General features: G+C 42.1%; 1 protein-coding gene across 10 annotated transcripts in view; it reads left to right on the forward strand.

Annotated features, from left to right (window-relative positions):
- The window catches only part of PCNX1 (pecanex 1), a 91,595-nt gene extending 76,910 nt beyond the window's left edge, over positions 1-14,685 (forward strand). For 9 of the 10 annotated variants that reach the window (XM_013191223.3, XM_013191211.3, XM_013191216.3 and 6 more), the window contains 6 exons: positions 335-565; positions 910-1,184; positions 2,808-3,049; positions 4,133-4,569; positions 5,993-6,133; positions 9,733-14,685. In XM_013191223.3, the coding sequence (XP_013046677.1) occupies positions 335-565; positions 910-1,184; positions 2,808-3,049; positions 4,133-4,569; positions 5,993-6,133; positions 9,733-9,873 (1,467 nt within the window). In that variant the 3' untranslated portion in view covers positions 9,874-14,685. The remainder of the gene's footprint in view (positions 1-334; positions 566-909; positions 1,185-2,807; positions 3,050-4,132; positions 4,570-5,992; positions 6,134-9,732) is intronic. The other variant, XM_048065081.2, reaches the window with a different exon arrangement.
- The last annotated feature ends 4,973 nt before the right edge of the window (positions 14,686-19,658 follow it).

Raw genomic sequence — 19,658 nt, forward strand, 5'->3', positions numbered from 1 at the left:
TGTCCGGTGTCTGGATGTTAAAAGGCCATACTGGGTAGACCTTTGAGCAACCTGGTCTAGTGGGAGGTGTCCCTGCCCATGGCAGGCGGGTTGGAACTGGGTGATCTTTAAGGTCCCTTCTACCCCCAAATCATTCTGTGAGTCTATAAATCCAGTGTAAAACTGAACTTAAAAAAAAAAAAAAAAATTACTTGAGTAAGTAATAGGCAGCTCTTTTCAATCACTGTTTTTAAGTTATAGGAAACAAACCTTTGAGGTGTGAGATGTTTTCTTTTTATACGTAGTTACATCTGAAATGTCAATCATACTTTACCAAACATGTTCTTGGAAACAGGATCACTTCACTTCTCCAGATGAATATGATGATCCTTCTGTCCTCTATGAAGCCATAACAACCCATGAAGAAAATCTAGTTATAGCACATGAAGGGGACCCTGCTTGGCGGAGTGCCGTTCTTTCCAATTCTCCCTCCCTACTTGCCCTGCGTCACGTGATGGATGATGGCACCAACGAATATAAAATCATTATGCTGAATAAGCGCTATCTCAGTTTCAGGGTCATTAAGGTAAGCTCTGTGTACATTCCTCAAAATGGCAGTATGTCGTGGTATATCTTGATTATACTAAACTGTTATGTTAACTCAGATCATTACCTTACTTTTACTGGCTTGTCATTGCTGGGACAGCTTCGTCTCATATAGAAGTATTTCATCAGGAAATCAGTTCCTGACTTGAAATCTGTCTGTCAGTTCAGCCTTTTAGTGAATATGAATGGTTGTAGTTCTGTAGTGTAGTTTTTCTACATGCACACTTGTAGAAGCCTGTAAAAGGCAGAGCAGTCTGCTCATGCTGTCCCTGTTTCACTTTGACACAGCCTTTTCACTTGGCTTCTGTCATTTTTCTTTTGCAGGTGAATAAGGAGTGTGTGCGTGGCCTGTGGGCAGGACAACAGCAGGAACTTGTCTTCCTGCGCAATCGTAATCCAGAAAGAGGAAGTATCCAAAATGCAAAACAAGCTCTGAGGAATATGATCAACTCTTCTTGTGACCAGCCAATTGGATACCCCATCTATGTCTCACCTTTGACTACTTCCTATTCAGATAGTCATGAACAGCTTAAGGAGATTCTTGGGGGAGCAATCAGCTTAGGAAATATAAGAAACTTCATAGTGTCTACATGGCACAGGTGAGTTGAGGAAAAATGGTGAGTTCTCATTACGTATTCACGATGCCATATGTCATTCACTAGTCTCATACATGCCAGCAGGGCACAATTTATAGTATTCAGTTGCATAAAAGCAAGCTTTGACTTTTATTTCGAGTACATCTGTAGAATATGATAAGTGGAGATTAACCTGAAGATTAACCCTGGCAGAAGGAGTTGATCTTCAAGGCATACAAGAATTAAGCTACAAACTGAGTGACAGCTTGGAACAAAACAGAGGACTAAGTCTGGGTGCAAGAATTACAACTACAGTTCTAATGTCAGATCTGATAATGAGACAATGCAACTCACGTTAATTTTGTTTTGGTACTGTTAATTTTACTGTCTAATCAGAAAAGCAGAGTTTCTGCCTGGTAAACATGCAGTGTGCAAGTGTCAATATTAATGGTGTTAGAGTATGCCTATACGTAGTAATTCAAGCCTTAGTTACTGTTCAAAATTGTGTGAATGCTTATAAATATCCTGTGTCAGAGCTAGAACAAGTAACTAGTAATAATGTAATTTACTTCCCATTCACCTCCTGGTAGCCCAATACAAACTCTTGCTGTGATGCGTTTCATAGGCCATAAGAAATTTTACTTGACTTCTGGCCCCCTACGACAGTGGCTGCAAAAGCAACAGTGGCAACAGTCCTGATGCTGTTCTGATGGTCATATTTACACTTAGACATCTACAGCACATCAAAACAGAACATGCTCCTTCACCCTGGAATGTGCCATATTTCTTACAGTCTGAGGTGTATGTCTTCTATCACCATCTGCTTCTCTCTCTGTGGATAGAGCAACAGGTGAAAGAGTAACACAGAACAGTGTTTGGATCCAAGCTTTTCTGGATCGCAGGGGCAAATAAAATTGGAAGTGATTTCTTGGTGTATTTTGAGTGGGACAGAAAGAAAGTAAAAGTAAAAAGTAGCAATTGAAAGGAAGAAGGAATATGCTGTGTTCTGTGTCCATCAGAGGTTTACTAGTGCAAACAACATGGTGAAAAGCCATATACATCGAAGATGTTGGCTAACCTGTCATCTGAATGTTCAAAAGTCACACAAGACTTCATGATTCAAATAATTGCAATATGTGTTTCAGGGACATTCTCACAGTTGTTTGAAAGTAACAAGAAACCAAATAAACTAAAACAAAAATCAGCAACAATAAACGTTGTTTTCCTGCTCATCTAAATAGACAAAAGACTTTTGCAGTGTAAGACTGCATGTATGAGTGGTATGTTAAAGAGCATAAATTTACTAAACTAATATAAAATAACCAAGATGTTCTTCCAGCACTTTATATTTAGAATTTTATCACTTCAGAGTTGGCTTTTTTAAAAAGCTATTTTATCTAAACTCTTGGCTTATCATAACTGTTACTTGAATGGCTGTCATGAAGAAAATGGCAATCTCCTAGAAAGCAACGCTTATACTTACAAAGCCTATTCTGAGAAAATAATATTCCCTAAAATCAGATAAAATTGTCTCTACAGATTGTGCTGAGTAAAGCCTTTTGCTTGTCATCATAAAGCACTTTTTTTTCTTTTAGAATCCTGATGTTCAGGTGGCCTGACTTAATGTCAATTGCATTATGTTTTCAGACTAAGGAAAGGTTGTGGAGCTGGCTGTAACAGCGGTGGAAATATTGAAGATTCAGATGCTGGAGGTGGGGCTTCTTGCACAAGTAACAATGCCACCATCAACGAGTCGCAGAGCAGCATGTCACAAGGAGGAGGGAATGCAACTACGGGGCAGGGACCTGGAGCAGTACAGCACCCTCCTGTTGCACCTCATCCCACAGCTCTTCCTGCAGCTCATCCACCAACTCATCCATCTACTCTGGGTAACGTTAAAATAAAACAAGATAACTTTCTACAAGTACAATTCTATAGCCAGAACTGGCTTTTCTGCTCTTTGAATCAGGCCTAGGCTAAAAGAAAAGACAACCAGCCAAACAAACTAACCTTGATTATGTATTATTAACACCTGCTGGATTCATCTCAAACTACAGTGCTGTTTTGTGCAATGGAAGGTTCCCAAATAGAGACTTAACCAAGAGGAGTTTATTTACACTGCCAAAATAGTTCAAGTAACTTTTTGCAACACATCTCCACAGCTTGATTGAGCTCTTAACTCCTGTCATACTGTCTGCTAAGGTTAAACTTGAGACTTTTTGTGACTCTTTGTAGTTCTCATTTACACAGTAGACTGGATTGTCTATTTCCATAGTCTTTTAGCTAATTTTAGCTGAATCTGTACTGATCTGAAGTTAGTGAGATGATAAGCAATAAAACTGAGAAGAAAGTTTGCAAATGCTGCCTTTGCTTAAAGAATAGAACTGTGTATGGAGCTGAATGTACTGGAATTTTTTGATTTTTACACAACGTAATACAGGTCTGCAGCTGTCAAGAGGTATATACAGTTGCTTAATATAGGAATAACACTAATACTCAAACTATTTTTTTCCATGTAAAGTGCTTTAAAGTTTTCTTCATGTTTAAAAACAGTTTTTTGCATTAAATTCTGATCCAGTTTTTGAATGTCCATTTGAGCATCTTAAAGATGCTCTTCGTATTTTGAAACATGAACCTGCTATACTATCTTCAGTATTGGGAACTTTAATGCTAACACTAAGAAAAAGTTCTTAATGTGGAAAGAGCAAGGCAGAAGCATTTTTTGAGCTATTTGTCTTGCAGGGATTGTGAGTAGAACAGAATATGGGATTCCAAGATGTGATGAATGGAATGTACTCAAATAGTCTGCTCTATAAGTGCAGCAGGTACCCTTTCATGCAGTACCACTGTTTCAGCTATTGATGCAATCCATCAATTTCGTACCTAAGTGCTAAAACTTGTGTGTATCATAAATCTAATGTGTGTGGGAGGCTTTATCAAGCCCTGCTGATTCTGTATCTCTTTATTTTTAGGCACCAGTCACAGTTCTCACTCTGTGCAGTCAAGCCTTGTCAGACATTCCCCTGCCCGTGCCTCAGTAGCTAGCCATTCCTCTTATTGCTACGGCAGTCGTCATTCATCTCTTCGCACGTCCACAACAGGCTTTGTGCCTTGTCGGCGCTCTTCCACCAGCCAGATATCCCTTCGTAACCTCCCGTCGTCCATCCAGTCCCGCCTGTCTATGGTCAACCAAATGGAACCTACTGGCCAGACTGGGGTCAGCACACAGCATGGCCTGCCCTCTTCTAGCAGCTCCAGCCAAAGCATCCCAGCCTGTAAACAGCATGCCCTTGTGGGCTTTCTAGGGACAGAAGGAGGAAGTAATGCTACTGAAACTCAGTCAGGTGGTAATGCAAGCCCTGCAAATCAAATGCAAGCCAAAAAGGATGACGTTATTTACAGAATCCAGGTGAATAGCCCGGAGGAACAAGTTAATCTATGCTTCCTTAGCTGTGTGATTTTGTTAGTGTTATCTTGTATGGTGTTGAAATCAGTGTTTTTAAATACATACAGTCTGGAATGTCTTAATATGCAACTGTTGTGTAGTTACAACTGGAGAACGAATGTAAGGAAAAGCTTTCCTGGACAAGCAGCCTTCCTGCATGCTTAGACATCCCTGTTGACATTACCTTTTTGTTTTCCTGTAGTACAGCTTTAAGAATATTAGCTGAACTCACTTTTGTTCCATGCTTAGTCTGTTTTTATTCATGAGAATATCTAAAGCTAAAGACCTTCATCTTCAGGGCTGAAAGCAACTAGCTTTTTTCTTTCAAACCAAGTAGGTTTTCCACAAAAGTGTAAAAATGCTGTCACTTTCATTTTACATACATGTGTATTCTTTGGTTATTACCACAAGTCTAGATTACTGAGCAGCAAACAGTACTCCAATGACTAAGGTAATTATTGACAGCCTTACTATTTCTTTGAAAATCCAGAAGTGTGTACTTGTCCTTCTAGCTTCTATTAGCCCCACATACATGCCTTTGGCAGTATATTTAGCAGGGAAACACCAAGTAGTAGTATTTAATAAGACAGATTGTGACAAAGTTGACTTCCTTGCTGACATACTTCATTTTAAATTAAGCTGCATCCTTAGGCATAGTTAACTAAGTTAATTACCTTAGACTAAGTTAACTGATTCTACAGGTCTCTGCTTAGTAGTTTTTGTTTGTAGGCAAGGGCCCTTTTATGAAACTGCGTCTTCCTCAAACAGAGGAACTAAACCAAGTTGACATATGCCCTTGTATAGTGGATGTTAAGCAGTTCTTTCTGTTCTTACTTTCTGTCCTTAAACAGGAAGAAGTTTTCAGGAGTTGTCTCCTGCTGCTCCTGTGGAAATGCTCATTTACTTTAAAACAATGTGTGGGTCTCAGCAAACCATGCTAGCAGATAAATAGCTTCTCAGCCTACCAGTGAATTCTCCAAGCCCATGTTTAGGATACCATTCTCTTAGAAGTAATGAGCCAGTCCTAACAGCTTGCTGTCACTAAACTCTTTGCTGCTGCTGGACCACATACTGCTGATGGTTATTTTGTGACAGTTTAGACTCTTTCATGGGCCAGTGTGACTGAAAGAAGGGGTGAGGAGGGGTGCCAGGCAGCAGTGAACCAATATATTGTCACCTCTGTCTGAAACCATAGCCTAACTCCCAAAGTCTCTGTTGCTCGAGTTTATTTTTTCATAGTCTGGAGCTTGAGTTTGCAACGTTGGAATCAGAAATTCATTTTTGTGGGGTTAAATCAGTTGTCTGGAAGTATGCAAAACATTACAGTTAATCCGTTTCTTTTAAATTTTGGCTGAACTAACAGTCAAAACTCAATTCCTACTTATAGTTAATGGATCCCAGTCAAGTACTGGAAGGGATCAACGTGTCAAAAAGGAAAGAGCTGCAGTGGCCAGATGAGGTGATACGGCTAAAAGCTGGAAGAAACAGCTGGAAAGATTGGAGTCCTCAGGAAGGCATGGAAGGCCATGTAAGTTTTTTGTTTAGAAGTTGACAAGCTAATTTTAAAAAAAAAAAAAAGGCAGTGTCTTGGTTATATGGCAGTCTGCCTAGATGTCAAGGCCAATGACGCATGTAGTAGTAAGCTGGATCAGCGGCTGTCTTCTAAGTCAATGTTGCTGGAAGAGCAAGTCTAGAATTCTAATTTGGAGCAGAGGAATATTTCTGCAACCGTATACAAAAGATACAAGATGATTCAAATTTTCAGCCACCTCTCCTTCCTTGCCTTCTTCCAGCTCTTGTCATGAACTGTTACCTCAGGCATTGTGTTTACTCATCCAGCCTTCATTTTGCTTTCCTTAAACTGTTAATCCCTGAGCAAATACTGAGGGTCAATTTACCAACCAGTCCTTAATTGAATGGTTAACAGTATTTGGTTTTGAAATTATTCTGATGAAAATCGAGCCAAGTAGATTAACTTGAAATGTCTTTGTTATATAATGAGTACATAATAGGTGTTTACTTTCCTTCAAGAAGGAAATACTCTATAACTAAAACTTGCAAAAGCATATTACTCGACACCTTTTCCCTAGGGAAGCTACATCTGCACAGAGAAATAAAAATTCACTGTTCAGTCTGTCTTTAAGTTTAAAAAAAAAAAGGCAGCTCTCGGGGGATTTTTTTTTACTGAGGCATACTGCTTTTAGACACCCCCTCCATAAGACTAGGATTTACTTGTATGTAACATCTAGGAGTAGAATGCTATTGTGAACATTCATAGTTAAGTTAGGTTTAGACCAGGCTTCTGGGATTTCCTTTTTAGCTATTGCAGATAAAGAATGTCCTGAAGATGATGAATGTAAAAGGTCATACTGAAACGTGTCCTGGAATCATGAATCATGTTGCCTAGTACTGGACAACTGTTGTATGTTTTTTTAAGAGCTCGGTAGCATGTTTTGCAAACTGCAGCATGTTGACATGTACAGTGATAGTTACTGAAAGATTAAGCTACTGTTCTGGATGTTTCTTACCTATTTTTGGTGCAGTATGCTGGCAGGATTTTAGAAAAACTTCTTTTAACCTAAGAAGAAAGGGGAAAAGCACTGGATTATCCTATGTGTGATTAGGAGGAGCGGATTTAACTTGACACAGTTTCCATTGCCTGCTTCAGCTGCCTGTAGTAAATGTCGTATCAGTAAAGCTATTAGTTGTTAAGATGGTCTTTCCTTTCTGATCCTGCACCTTATGCAAACAGGCAGAACTGATTGCTACCTGTTGGAATGCTGCTTATCAAGCAGTTTACCAGCCAGAGCATTATTATATCAGCATTCTTCATATGAAGCTCGGATGCAGAAAAACACATTTTCTGGTATTACCTATGTAACAATAATGGCCACATTCTGAGTGGCATATAGATTTTCCTGCTGCATAAAAAAGAAAAAGAAGCAGGAGTCGAAAGCAGAAGTAAGCAAAAGAGGAAGGGGAAGAGAATGATAAAAGGAATAAAAGGAAAATGGTTGAGAAGAGACAGCCACATTGTTTTTTTTCATGGGGACATAGGATAGGGATTCAGTAGTTGAATTATGACAAAAGGTTGGGAGTCACAGCAGTGAGTTGTGTGTGTTCTGTATCTGGTTTCTTGAACTGTATTAAGTGTCAAAATGTGTTTTAACTATTGTGAGGAGTAGGCTGTGTTAGTGCTGACGGTGACGGTAAGGCCCTTATTTAATACTCATCTATATCTATGGGTGATAATACAGGGGAAGCTGTAAATTTGTGAACAGTATGTAGTCTTAAGTTATTTAAAACTTCTCTACATAGTAGAGAAAGCACTTCTCTTAACTTCAATTCTTATTTTGCTGAGCATACAATCTAGTATATATATGCTACACAAAGATACAAGGTTTCTTCAAGGAAATTAAATTTAGCAGATGTCTTTGGATTGGAGCTACTTCTTTTTCCAGGATTTTGGGGTATATTCTGATTTATATTTGAGCTAGAGAGCCTTTTTTTTCCTGACACTAGCATGCAACCCTCAGGAGATTCTTGTCCCATCTTCACTATCTGGTGACATCATTTTGCATGTTATCAGTCATAGAAAATATTAAAAATGTAATCTTCTTACTAATGTCAGAGTTGCACCTTTTATCAGCATTAAATAAATGCTAATCATGATAGAACAGATGGTAAAACTGAGTGTGGAGGGGGATGGTTGTAGGGAGTTATAATTTATGTACAACTTGTGCATATATGCACTTAATTTTTAAGGAGTTTTTTTATATTCAAGCTTTTGGAGTCATGCCCTGACTATCTCAAAGGCACCAGTTTTAAGTTGAACAACAAGGATGTAGTACTTGGACTTTACTGGGAAATGATTTATGTGTCTGGGGATGGAATATTACTTTATAGGACAGCATATAAAGCTCATATGAACAGAATTTGATGAAGTCAGACTCAAATAGACTGCTTAAATACCATGCTGTTGCATCAAACAAGGGGCAACTAAAGATGCTGTGCTTCCCTGTCTGAAATGTTCTCCCTGTGGATGCAGTGCAGATCACATGCCAAGGACAAAGCTGTATCTCCTTACTCACTGTCAGAAATCTGCAGCTGTCAGCTGGGTTTAGGGAGGACTGGGAGGGAGAGGGGGGTTCTTTTAGATTTTTATCTTGGAAGATGTAGGTTACTTGTATTTTTGTCTTTTTTCCCCACCTGTATCATTAGAACTTCTGCGAATTGTGTTGTCCTGAATTTTGTTTTATTTAATATATATTTTTTGCTTTTTTTACGTTATCTTGGCTTGAATTTAGGGTTCATCCCCCACAGCTGACAAACTCAGTGTTTCTATAGAGGTGGAAATACTGAAAGTCATGATACTGGAACATACTTCTGGTTTCTTTAGGACATCCAGACTTTAAGGATGTAAAAGAGCTGAGCGGGGAGTTGGTCATACAAGAATCTGTATGGAGAAGAAACCTTCTGATGGTCAGTATCAGGCAGGATCCTTGGAAGGAGCAGATCACAATACCTGAATTCTTTTGGTCCAAGGAATTACATGATAGTAGTTTGAGGCAGTGTTTCTGAAACCTTACCCCTTTGTAATACATAAGCCACTTGAAGATATTTTAAAATTAAAAAAATATATATTTAAAACATCAATCTAAAATTCACAGTAAGGAACAAAATTAGACCAAGGGATTTGACTTAGAGAAGATAGATTTTACACCTAACTACAGATAAACTAGTTCTGTGCCATTATGTTTTGCCAGACACTGAGATGATGATATTAGCTGTGAGATTATTACTTCAAAATATCATGACTCTGTATGTGTGCAGTTTTTCCAGTTGTTATTCACTTTGACCTGTTTCGCTCTGATTTGGGCCAAGTTGTTTGTGTTGAAATTCAAATCCAAGGCTAGCTGTCCTCAGGTAAGCTGCAGATTTCCAGCCAGACTTAGATGAGTAGCTTATCGGTGGGTATGTGGTTATTGAAAAATGAGTGGCTAAGTCAGTACAGGGGTTGTATTATTGCTCCCTGTGCCCTGCAAGGGCCCTGTATTATTAGTCACAACTTTGAAATGGCAGCTTTGCCTATGGAACTCATGTTTTGCTTTATTTGATTTTTTCCAGGTGATTCACCGCTGGGTGCCTTGCAGCAGAGATCCAAGTAGTCGGTCCCACATAGATAAGACCATCCTGCTGGTTCAGATTGAAGATAAATACGTTGCTGTTGTTGAAACTGGAGTCCTTGAACTTGGGGCTGAAGTGTAAATCTCCGAGACTTAAACTTCCCCTTCTCTAGTGGTTCAGAAAAGAGAAGGGTCCAGAAGCAGCAGCTCCCAGGACATAAAACTTCGGTCCAGTTGTAGGAAAGGACTTGAAACACAGATTTGTCTAAGTCCCTTTCCCCAAATAAACAAGTGTAAGAAATTTTTAAGTTGTTAGCTGCTGAAGAAACATTTGCATGAAGGATAGATTTGTTGAGACATATCTTTTTGTTTATAAGTTTTGTTTATGCATTGCGTAATGCTTTAAATCAACAAACTTTTCGGTTCTAAGATCAGAGCACCTCATATTTTTCTAATTGTTTTGCCAAAAATTGCCATGTCTTGTCACAGAGTGCGTGGAATTCATCCACCTTATTTTAAAGAAATTGACTACAAACCTTCAGTTTGGTGAAACACAGTGTAAAGGTTTCAGGAGTGGCAAGAAGAGACTGAACAGATGTATAGATTCTTATTCCTTATGAGCTAAAACATTAATGAGAACTGCACTAATTTTTTTACAGCAATGCACTAAAAACAACCCTGAGATTGCTGAGAACATTTATTTATATATATAAATATAAGTATATAAAATACCATTATTTAAATTGCCTTTGGGATTAATCCCCTCCCTCTCCATATACATGTTGATGGTAAGGGCTGTGCCATGGGTTTGGTTCTATGTTCTGTATTTCGTACAAGTGCATTTGCTGCATTCTCTTCACAATAAATGGTAAAATAACAAATATATAGAAATGTACCTGAGTATCCCTGTACTACATCAGAATCTATTGTGGTGGCAGTGGTACCTCCGATCTATACAACACGTCCAGCTTTAAAGTGGGGCCCAGTACACTATCTTTCATCTGTCCTCCCTTAGCTGGCTTTGGCTACCTTGCTTCTTTACACCCGGAGCTGGCTATGTTCTTTCACCGGCTCTTCTCTGGCAGAGAGTTGTCTGAGTTTTGTAGGGGAGGTGCAGGTCCATGACGACCTTCATGGATACTTGAAAGTTTTTTGATTCTGTTCAATTAAAATAAAATCTTTTAAAAGGCTTTTATAGAAGGCACAGCCCTAAACTTGTATCACTTTTACCACCTTGCCTTTTCTTTCCCTTTAGTCTTCATTCTTTTCTATGACTTGAATTTTATTTTCTGTGATTATATATTCTATGTAAGTGTAATTTGAGTATTTATAACTGTGAAGTTGAATTATTCATGTTACATATCCTAGGTTTTATTGTATTTTTTTAAATGTGTGTATTCAGGGAAACACGTAACTCAGAACTATCATGGGAGTGTGAGAGGGAAACTAGTTTGGTTTTGACTTGCAGTTCCTATGACTCACTTCTCTTAATCCATAAGAAAAAAATGTACCTGTTGTGATTGTTTCCTGTTTCTGATCGGTAATTATGTAGGATTCTGTGCAGAATCTGCACACAGTCCTAACTAGCTTTTGGGAGCAGCCATCTTCTTCCCAGTCACCTTCGCTTCTTTCTGAGTAATGTAACCAGAAGAGACTTCTGATGTACCACAGAGGTTATTGGAATTATTTCTCTGACATCAGAGAAACCACGTCCATTAAGTACCTACTGTAAGAGTGAAATTATATGGCATGAGGAGGGGAAAAAAAAAAAACAGCTACCTAGAAATTACTGGTGTTCTAACTTGAGTCACTGTATGCTTTGTAGCCATGAAAGGGTAATGATGTGTGCCTGGTAGCTGGTCCATTGTTAAACCTTCCCAGTGAATTATACTGGGGCCTTGCTTACATCGTACTCTATGCAAATTTATACTGCAAGTACTGTGCATTTTCCAATTGCATACTACTATTTGGCTTATGTATGTTCAGTCATATTTAACCCTGGTAAAAATGCGCAGTTCTGGGTCTGCCACCACTGAAATAATCTTGCTGTTCCACATAGTTTATCATATGTGCACATGATAGTGTAGTTAAATTCACCTCCTGTGTATCTGAAAGTGTAGTACTGTAAATGAACCTTGGTCAGCAGTCCGGTAATTTTGCTGTCAGGAACAAAGAATATGTGTATGTCTTAAATTGAGGATGTTTTACTTAAGGTTTTATTGTGTGTCCTTTCCCACAGGTAAATTACAGGGTTTCCCGTATCATTAGGAATATTGCTTCATAAAGGTTCTTTAGAAATAAGAGGTTGTTTGGAAATAGGCCCCCACTTGATACTAGTTGCAGAAAAGTTTTTTTCCTGTACTGAAGCCTTGAGGTAAACAAATGACTGGAAAACAAAATAGACACTTGTTTTATCTCTTATAAACTTGACTGAAGCAACTTTCAGTATGTTAACCCTGACACTGAACAACCTGTTTCATGAACAACCTATTTCACAGTCTTCAGTGTGAGATGATGGCAATGTCCACTGTCCTGCTGGTGATAGACGAGAAGGGAATTAATGACTTGGTAACATAACAATTCTAGAGAATATGTAACTGCCTGGAATTAGATTAGCAAACAGCAGATGGGAAAAAGGCTTTTCCTAAGGGACGAAGAGAATTGATAGGTCTTTCTATTTTTTTTAATTCTTTAAGGCTTTTAGTGTGTTGCCTTCAGGAGATGTATTTTAATGTGGCCAGTTACGAGGTTAATAGGTTATTTCAGATATTCAGCAAACACCTGTTGTGAAGCAGTTTACGCAGTGCTCCTACCTGTTCAGGATCTGCTCAACAGAAGTTACCTACTTGCGATTTCACTCTTCTGTAAGGCTTTGGAAAATTAACTTCTTTTTTCCTAAGTTTTTCTGCATTCTGAACTCTCAAGATTGATATGATTGTATGTTGGTTTGTGCAAGGTTTGCATCTTGGTTCCATTGTGAGAGTGACAAAAGCATTTGTTTTCTTCTACCTCCCCCCAGGATAGATCTGTCTGTGGAAAACTGTTCTAGATGGAGATAATATTTTTGTTGTCTTTTTCTGTTCTGTTTTTTGTCTTCACACGGTATTTTTCTCCTGTTGTGGGTGTAGAAAGGACGACTATTTTCAAAGTAGTCCTGTCAGTCCAGATTGAGCTCAGCATAGAATGGGTTTGTTTTTTCATAAGTTTTCATGAAAACCTCTTATGGATGGATGAGTGCTTTAACTCTGTCCACTTTCATTGTGTGATAATCTCGTGCCATAAGAACATTCCAGTTAAGTCCTGTAGTATTAGCTTTCAGATAGATCCCCATCTGTTTTTTCTCATTTTTCCTTAAAGGTGGCATCTATGTATACATACATACTTACTGCTTCCTACAACAAATACTCAATTGCAGGAAAGTGCTTAAAAGCCCCACTAATTGGTTTGTGTCCATCAGTTTTTTTAAAAAAAAAGCTGTTTAAGCCTTTTCATACTTCACTTGTCTGTGAAATCCTTTTTAAAAATGGTGTGAAATTTAGAACAAAACAAAAAAAACTGAAATGTGTATGTGACACTATGGATACCTATAATTGTGCCACTTAAGCTGTATGTGATAATTGTGCTGAATTCTCTTGTGATTCAGCATCTCTGAAGTTATTTCAGAGTAGGCAGGAGAACAAGGAGAAACATATATTTAGTTCCATCTAGATTGAATGGTTCCTATAGCCACTTTGCTGGGACATCTGGCATGTTTCTGAGTGGTGACCTCAGTTTTCCCACCAGCTGTGTAACTTATCCCCAAGGCACTCCTTAGCACTGCATTCACAGCCCTTGTGGGAACTGAAGAACTCTTCTGAGAAGCCTAGATGACTGGTGAGGTGAAAGATGAAAACTGCTGTGGCACAGATCCATGCCCTTGGCTATTTGGCAAGCAGCCATAAAGCTTTGCCTGGAATAGGGTGGGGGGGGTAGAAGAGATGCCTTACAATCGGATCCAACTTCAGATCATTTCTCTGATAATACACAACATCATACAACCTAGGAGTGTAGATAGATCTTTAAAGCAGTGTTTTTCTCAATTACAGGACTCTCCATTAACAAAAATGGAGCAGGATAGATTTCATTTCTTACAATTAATATTACTCAAATATTATTCTACTTGTATTGGATTTGGGGTTATACCACCACAGGTTTTATGTACTTAATTTTATTAAGGAGTTTTATACCTATTATATAGGCATCTATTCTTTTCTTGTCTGGCTTAGTATTTGATAACCTAATGCAGTACATTCAGTGAAGCTGGACTCTTTCGGAAGTTACACTGGTAATTACTGGTGCCTTAGTAAAAAAGTGGGTACATAACACCTTGGTGGAAAGTAAAGCATGTGGCTTGTTTCACCCCAGCATGATGTGCATATTTCCAAAAGGTGAGTAAGATGGCTGCTCCAAAAGAGTTCGGGAGTATACATACATCACTCGCAGTCACAAACACCTGAATATGAGTAGTTTGTATGACTTCTGGTATGTACAGGTTCAAAAGATAATCCCCATACACTTAATCCACAATGCTGAATGATGGCGATCAAATAGCTGGATATGTTAATGACTTACATAAAGATCCCCCCACACCAACCCCCAAAAAAGTGACAACAAGCTGCTGAATAGAAAGGAGTAAGAGGAGAGCAGTGTGTAAATGAGAGGATGGCTTTGGTTTTAATGGACAATGAAAATATATGTATTGCCTCTACCAGCAAATGGATACCTTGCCAGGGATAGGGATATATGTACCTGCGTGTCTGTGAGTGTGTGTATGTGCCTGCGTGTGTTACTGGAAACAGCCTGTAAATATTGTAGCTGTTGAAAACGGTAAAGGCAGAGAGCTTTTTGCAACATGTTGCAGCAAAAGGACAGTATTGACAGTGGAGAAACACTGAGAAATAAAAGACTTTTTTCACGTGTTGTCATTTATTGCATATTACATTTTCCTAAGATGTCATTCTCACAGATGCCCTATAAGATCTACTGAGTTTATTCAAACCACCCTTTAATGAAAGATGCTCTTCTGAAATTCTTTTGTAGCTGAAAGGAAAATCTTGGTTTGTAGGTTTTTTTCAGATGTTCCTTTTCTACTGCACCATCCCTGTTCTTATGCTCTTACATAAGTATTGAGTACCATGTGCACCCGTTCCTACAGTTAAAGTGTTTTTCTTGTCTCTGTTCAAGTGCAGCTTCTGTATTTACCATAATTTCCCTTCTCTTGTTTCTTTTTTTTCAAGTCACAGAACACTTAGTACTGGCTTTATGCTTAGTTTCTATTCTTCATACATCCCAGGAAAATATTTTCCCTAGTGTGTTCTAAGGGGTGACTTCAGACTTTCTGCAGTCCTTGATCTGATAGCCAAGTGCAGCATTGTGTGAAGTCCTGCGAATGCTATGGTTGCATAAAGCACTTGTTGATACAGTGATACTAATTTAAAAATACTCAGCTGCCATCTGTACATTGTATGGTCTCAGACATCTCAAATTGCTTCATGCTAGCGCAGAGAATTACAATATCATCTTCCTGCAAGTTAGAAGTGAATCTTTCAAAGACAACAGTAATTTATTTATTAGACAGGTCCAGGTGTTACAGAAAAATAATAATAATGTTGCTTTTTTTTTCTTTCTCTTTTCCTGAAACAAAACATCTTCAACTGCCTGGAACTTGCTTCTGTTTGCCTGTAGTAGATGAGGTAGTCTGACCAACAACAGCATTAGGCTTCCAGGTTATCGGTAAAAGGGGAGAGTACGAATGTAACAAGTGGTGTCCCACATGCTCTTAAGGAAACATGAGCCCTTTCTAATAAAAGCTAGCAAGTGTAATGAAAACTTCAAAAGATCTGTAACTGATACGCTTGCAAAACAGCACCTGAGGTTTCAGCTGTATTTTTAACAGTGACAATATCAAAAGGAAGAAAAAGATGTGAGAAGCACTTTTTCCTTTCTGAGGTAGGTTCCAGAATGATTTAGGGGTGGCAAACAAGAAGACAGATTTATGCTGTGGCCTGGTGTTTCTTGCTGTCTATGTCAGCCTAAAGAATGCAGCTGTTTAGATAATAATTGGTGGACTGGATCCCAGTTAGAGGTTGGAGCCTATGTCCCAGTTTAGTTTTGCATGAGAAGAGCCTGATTCATGTGCTCCAAGACTGCATCTCTGTGGGAGCCAAGGTACTGGGAAGAGGGGGAACACTGCTTCAAAAACATCCTCCTGGGCAGTGCTAGCGTGACCCCTATCACATGCCTTCCTTGTGGTGCCAAAGGTCATCCTGTAGTTTGTGTGCAATCAGCCTTCCTATGAAGAATAACTCTTGTATAGAAAGGAGTAGGTGACATTTTTTAGCAGAACATTATCACGCATACTTTTAGTATTTATTAAGAGCTTTTGCTTTAGGATGAATTAGCTTAAATGTATTCTGACTTGCCAGCAGTGTTTTGTTTTTATTTTTTGTAATTTTTTTCTCCTAAACAGTGGTACGGAACACCTTGTCAACAGTGTATGGCATTGATGAGGGCAGGTCCCCAACTGCTGTTGGATGGAAACTCAAGTTACTGGCCTGCAGGAAACGAGCTCACACAGCTCAACCCCTCGTGCAACAGATCTCTCTTAACTTCTTCCTGGCGAGTCAGCCTGCTGGGCTTTGCTGCGTAGACGGTGCACCGAGTTACGCTGCGACTGTGAGTACGGGCAAGCCTTGCACGGATGTGTTTTGGTCCCTTTTGTCTGCCTTTGCAGTTCTATCAGGGCAAAGCCAGGTTATTTATCATTACCCAGCCGAGGTGCGCGCTGCGGCTCCTATCGAAACAGCGGTGAGAGCCCATCTGCCCGTCAGAAACATGCCGGGCGCGGTGGGCCGGCCGGCCCTAAGATGGCGCCGGGCCGGGGGGCTCCGGCCGCGTCGCCCGCCCGGGCCCTGGTCCCGTTCTCCCGCGGGGCCGCGCAGCCGCCGCCAGGGGGCGGCCGGGGCCCGGTGCGGCCGGGCTTGGGGGGCCGGGGCCCGGTGCAGCCGCTGCGCCGTCCCCGGCCGTGCCTGTGACCGGGGAGTTCCCACCTGCCTTTGTGCTTGCTTATCCGTCTGATGGTTGTTATATATTTTTAACGGCGCTGTTTTAATCCGCCCCCCCCCCGCGCCACCCAGGCCTCCAGATGTTCCTGCTAAGCCCCGCAGCCAAGCTGCCGGCCGCGTTCGCACGCGAGCGGCTGGTACAGAGCGTCCCTGCTAAGCCGGGGGAGAGGAGCCCGTGGGGCTGAGCCCCTCGTCCCCATAAGCTCTCGAGCTGGCCAGCCTCGCTTGCTGCCGTGTCCTCCCCCAGCAGGCCTGTGGTGGATGAGTGCTTGGCGAGGGCAGGGTGAGGACTCTTCCCTCGCTCCGTCAGGCCATGCCTTGCAGCCTCAGAGGCCCTGAGGTGCTGCAGAGCCCAGCCATGCTGGCAGCCCTGAGGCGTGTGGTCCTGACTGAAGCTCTCCGAGAGGCAGAGTGAAGCTAAGTATCCCCCTGCGTCTGGCATCGCTGTGCCTGTAAGTTCCTGGGCAGGTCCGAAGTCCCGAAAAGGGGCTTCTGCCATGGGCTGCATTCCTGGGCCGTTCTCTGTCCGTTCTCTGTGGCTGGGGCGCATTGGCTCTCTTCTGTGATGGAAGAGATCTGGCTGGGGGGCACCAGGCGTGTGGGGAAGGGTGGCAGGTGGTCCTCTGCCAGTTAGCTCAGTTCTCCTTGGAGCCAGAGCAGGACCAGGTCTCTGACTGGCACTGATCCCGTGGCCAGGGAAGACAATAAAGGAGAGGAACAGCCAGCAAGAATAAGGAAGACAAATCTACTGGGGAAAGGGGACACGAAAGACGAGGGAGAACCGCCTTCATCTTTCTGGCAGCAGCAAGCAATAAAGTGAGGGGCTCCCCTGTTGCTTCTCAGCCTCTTTACAGTAACTCCCCTAAGTTTCAGAGAACTAGAGGTGCATTCTTCAAATGGGCCAATTAATTTTGAATACAATCCTGGTTTAGCAAACACCGGTCTTGGAAACTGCTGAAAAGGTCACAATAAGCCACTTTCTTCACTGTAATGCTTCCTATATTTCAGGGCGCATCATCATTCTCCTCCAACATACTTTGTTAATACTACTCCAACACTTTGGCAGCAGTGCATGTGACACCTACAGGCAGGGATGTTCCCCAGTGACAGGGACAATTCCCGTTCTCCTCTTCTCGCCCTGGGAACATCAGGGCTTTGGAGCAAAGCAGCTCTCCCTCCCCTGCGATGTAACTGCCATGGTACGTTAACTTCTCCTCGCGCACTTCGTATTTGCCAGCGCTCTGAGTGATTAGCCCTTATTGTTCCCTGACACCCACGGAGGGAGGAAGCCGACTCCATCCAAAATGTCTCTCGTTGCCAGCACAGTTGCGAGCACATTAGTACAGACGTGAGGAAAGCAAAATTCTTCGCAGCTTGTCCCTCTGTGCATTGCAAGGCGACAGCTTTCCCTGGAAGAACAAGCGCTCTGAGGTATATTAGGAGCAATTACAGGCTGCAGCTTCCCCTCTTGCTGTCCTCCTTAGCTCAGCGTTGTTCACTGTTAAAGGAGCGTTTTGTTCTGGAAAACACCTTCAAGACCATCAAGATCCAAGCTGACATCCATGCCCCGTGCCTGGCTGCAGGGCAGAGCCTGGCACTTAGTGCTTAGCTGCAGCATCTGCCACGAGCCTCCCCACATGCCGCTGCCTCCCCTGCCAGCCTGGGCTGAGCCTCCAGCACTGGCCTTGCTTTCCCCTCGTTTTGTTTTGACTGAAGACCAATGCTAAGCCACCAGGTGGGATCAAGCCAAATGGTGATCGGGTGAAATCCCTGCAACTTTCTGCCCAGGACTTGGCACTGCCTGTGGCACTTTGTGTTGTGAAACCCCTCTCGAGCATGATAGCAAATGGAAGCAACTCGTGCAATGAATAATTGCCTCCAAACGCAGCATTGGCTGCGATTCTAAGTTCATCTGTATGTTATGCTATGCTGCGTGACTCCGTAACTATCTTTGACACACCTGCTTTTCATTACAGAAAACAGGTCCCCTGGATACGAACTGCAGCCCGTGCCTCATCACAGGCTCTGCACGTGTGGGAGCAGCAGAGGCAGCCCAGGAAAGCCAGGCTGGCGCAGGGGCCATGGCACAAGGACCATGGCATGGGGCTCCCGGCTGGGCACCCACCCAGGGCTGCCTGCTCGCCGGGGCATGCTGAGAAGCTGAGCTTTGTTTTCCTGCCCCAGTGCCGAGCGGCGGCTGTGCCAGCGATCAGCGGTAGGGGAAAAAACACAGCTGACTTTTGCAGTTCAGCGTAGTGTACCAGCACGCCCACACCGATGTTTCTCTCCCGACAGGAGCCAAATTGCACAGCTTTATGTAACCAGCTAAATAAAGCGAGCCTTGGAGGAAGGTGGTAACGCGGCCCGCTTCCCCACGCCCGCTGCCAGCCCCCTGCCCACCCCTGGGCTGCTGCTGTCCCCTTGTCCCCCATGTGGGCAGGCGTCCCCATTGCTGGTGGCCATTCTGCTGGTGGCACTGGCCACTTGCAGCCAACACCTGGGGATGAGCATGGCTTCGCTACCTCTCGTGTTCTCATTCAGAAACATGCACCTGCCCATCTGCTTCTCTCAATGGTTTTCCTTGACAGCCTTGAAGGTGCAGAGGATACAAATGTTGGCAGCGAAGGGAGCCTACCTACAGCTGGGCAGGGGACAGGCAGGTGCAGAGAGCTGCTGGAAGGCCAGCTGTGACTGAGCTGCTGCACCCGGGGCTGCTCTGCCGGGGAGAGCGGCTGTGCAATGGCTGGAGCGAGCAGCCAAGCACCAGGGCCTGGACTGCAGCCGGCGCTCCCCTGCCCTGCTGCCTTTTGGATCATTTTGGCTC

Source organism: Anser cygnoides, chromosome 5, assembly GCF_040182565.1.
Source record: "Anser cygnoides isolate HZ-2024a breed goose chromosome 5, Taihu_goose_T2T_genome, whole genome shotgun sequence".
NCBI classification, from domain to species: Eukaryota; Metazoa; Chordata; class Aves; order Anseriformes; family Anatidae; genus Anser; species Anser cygnoides.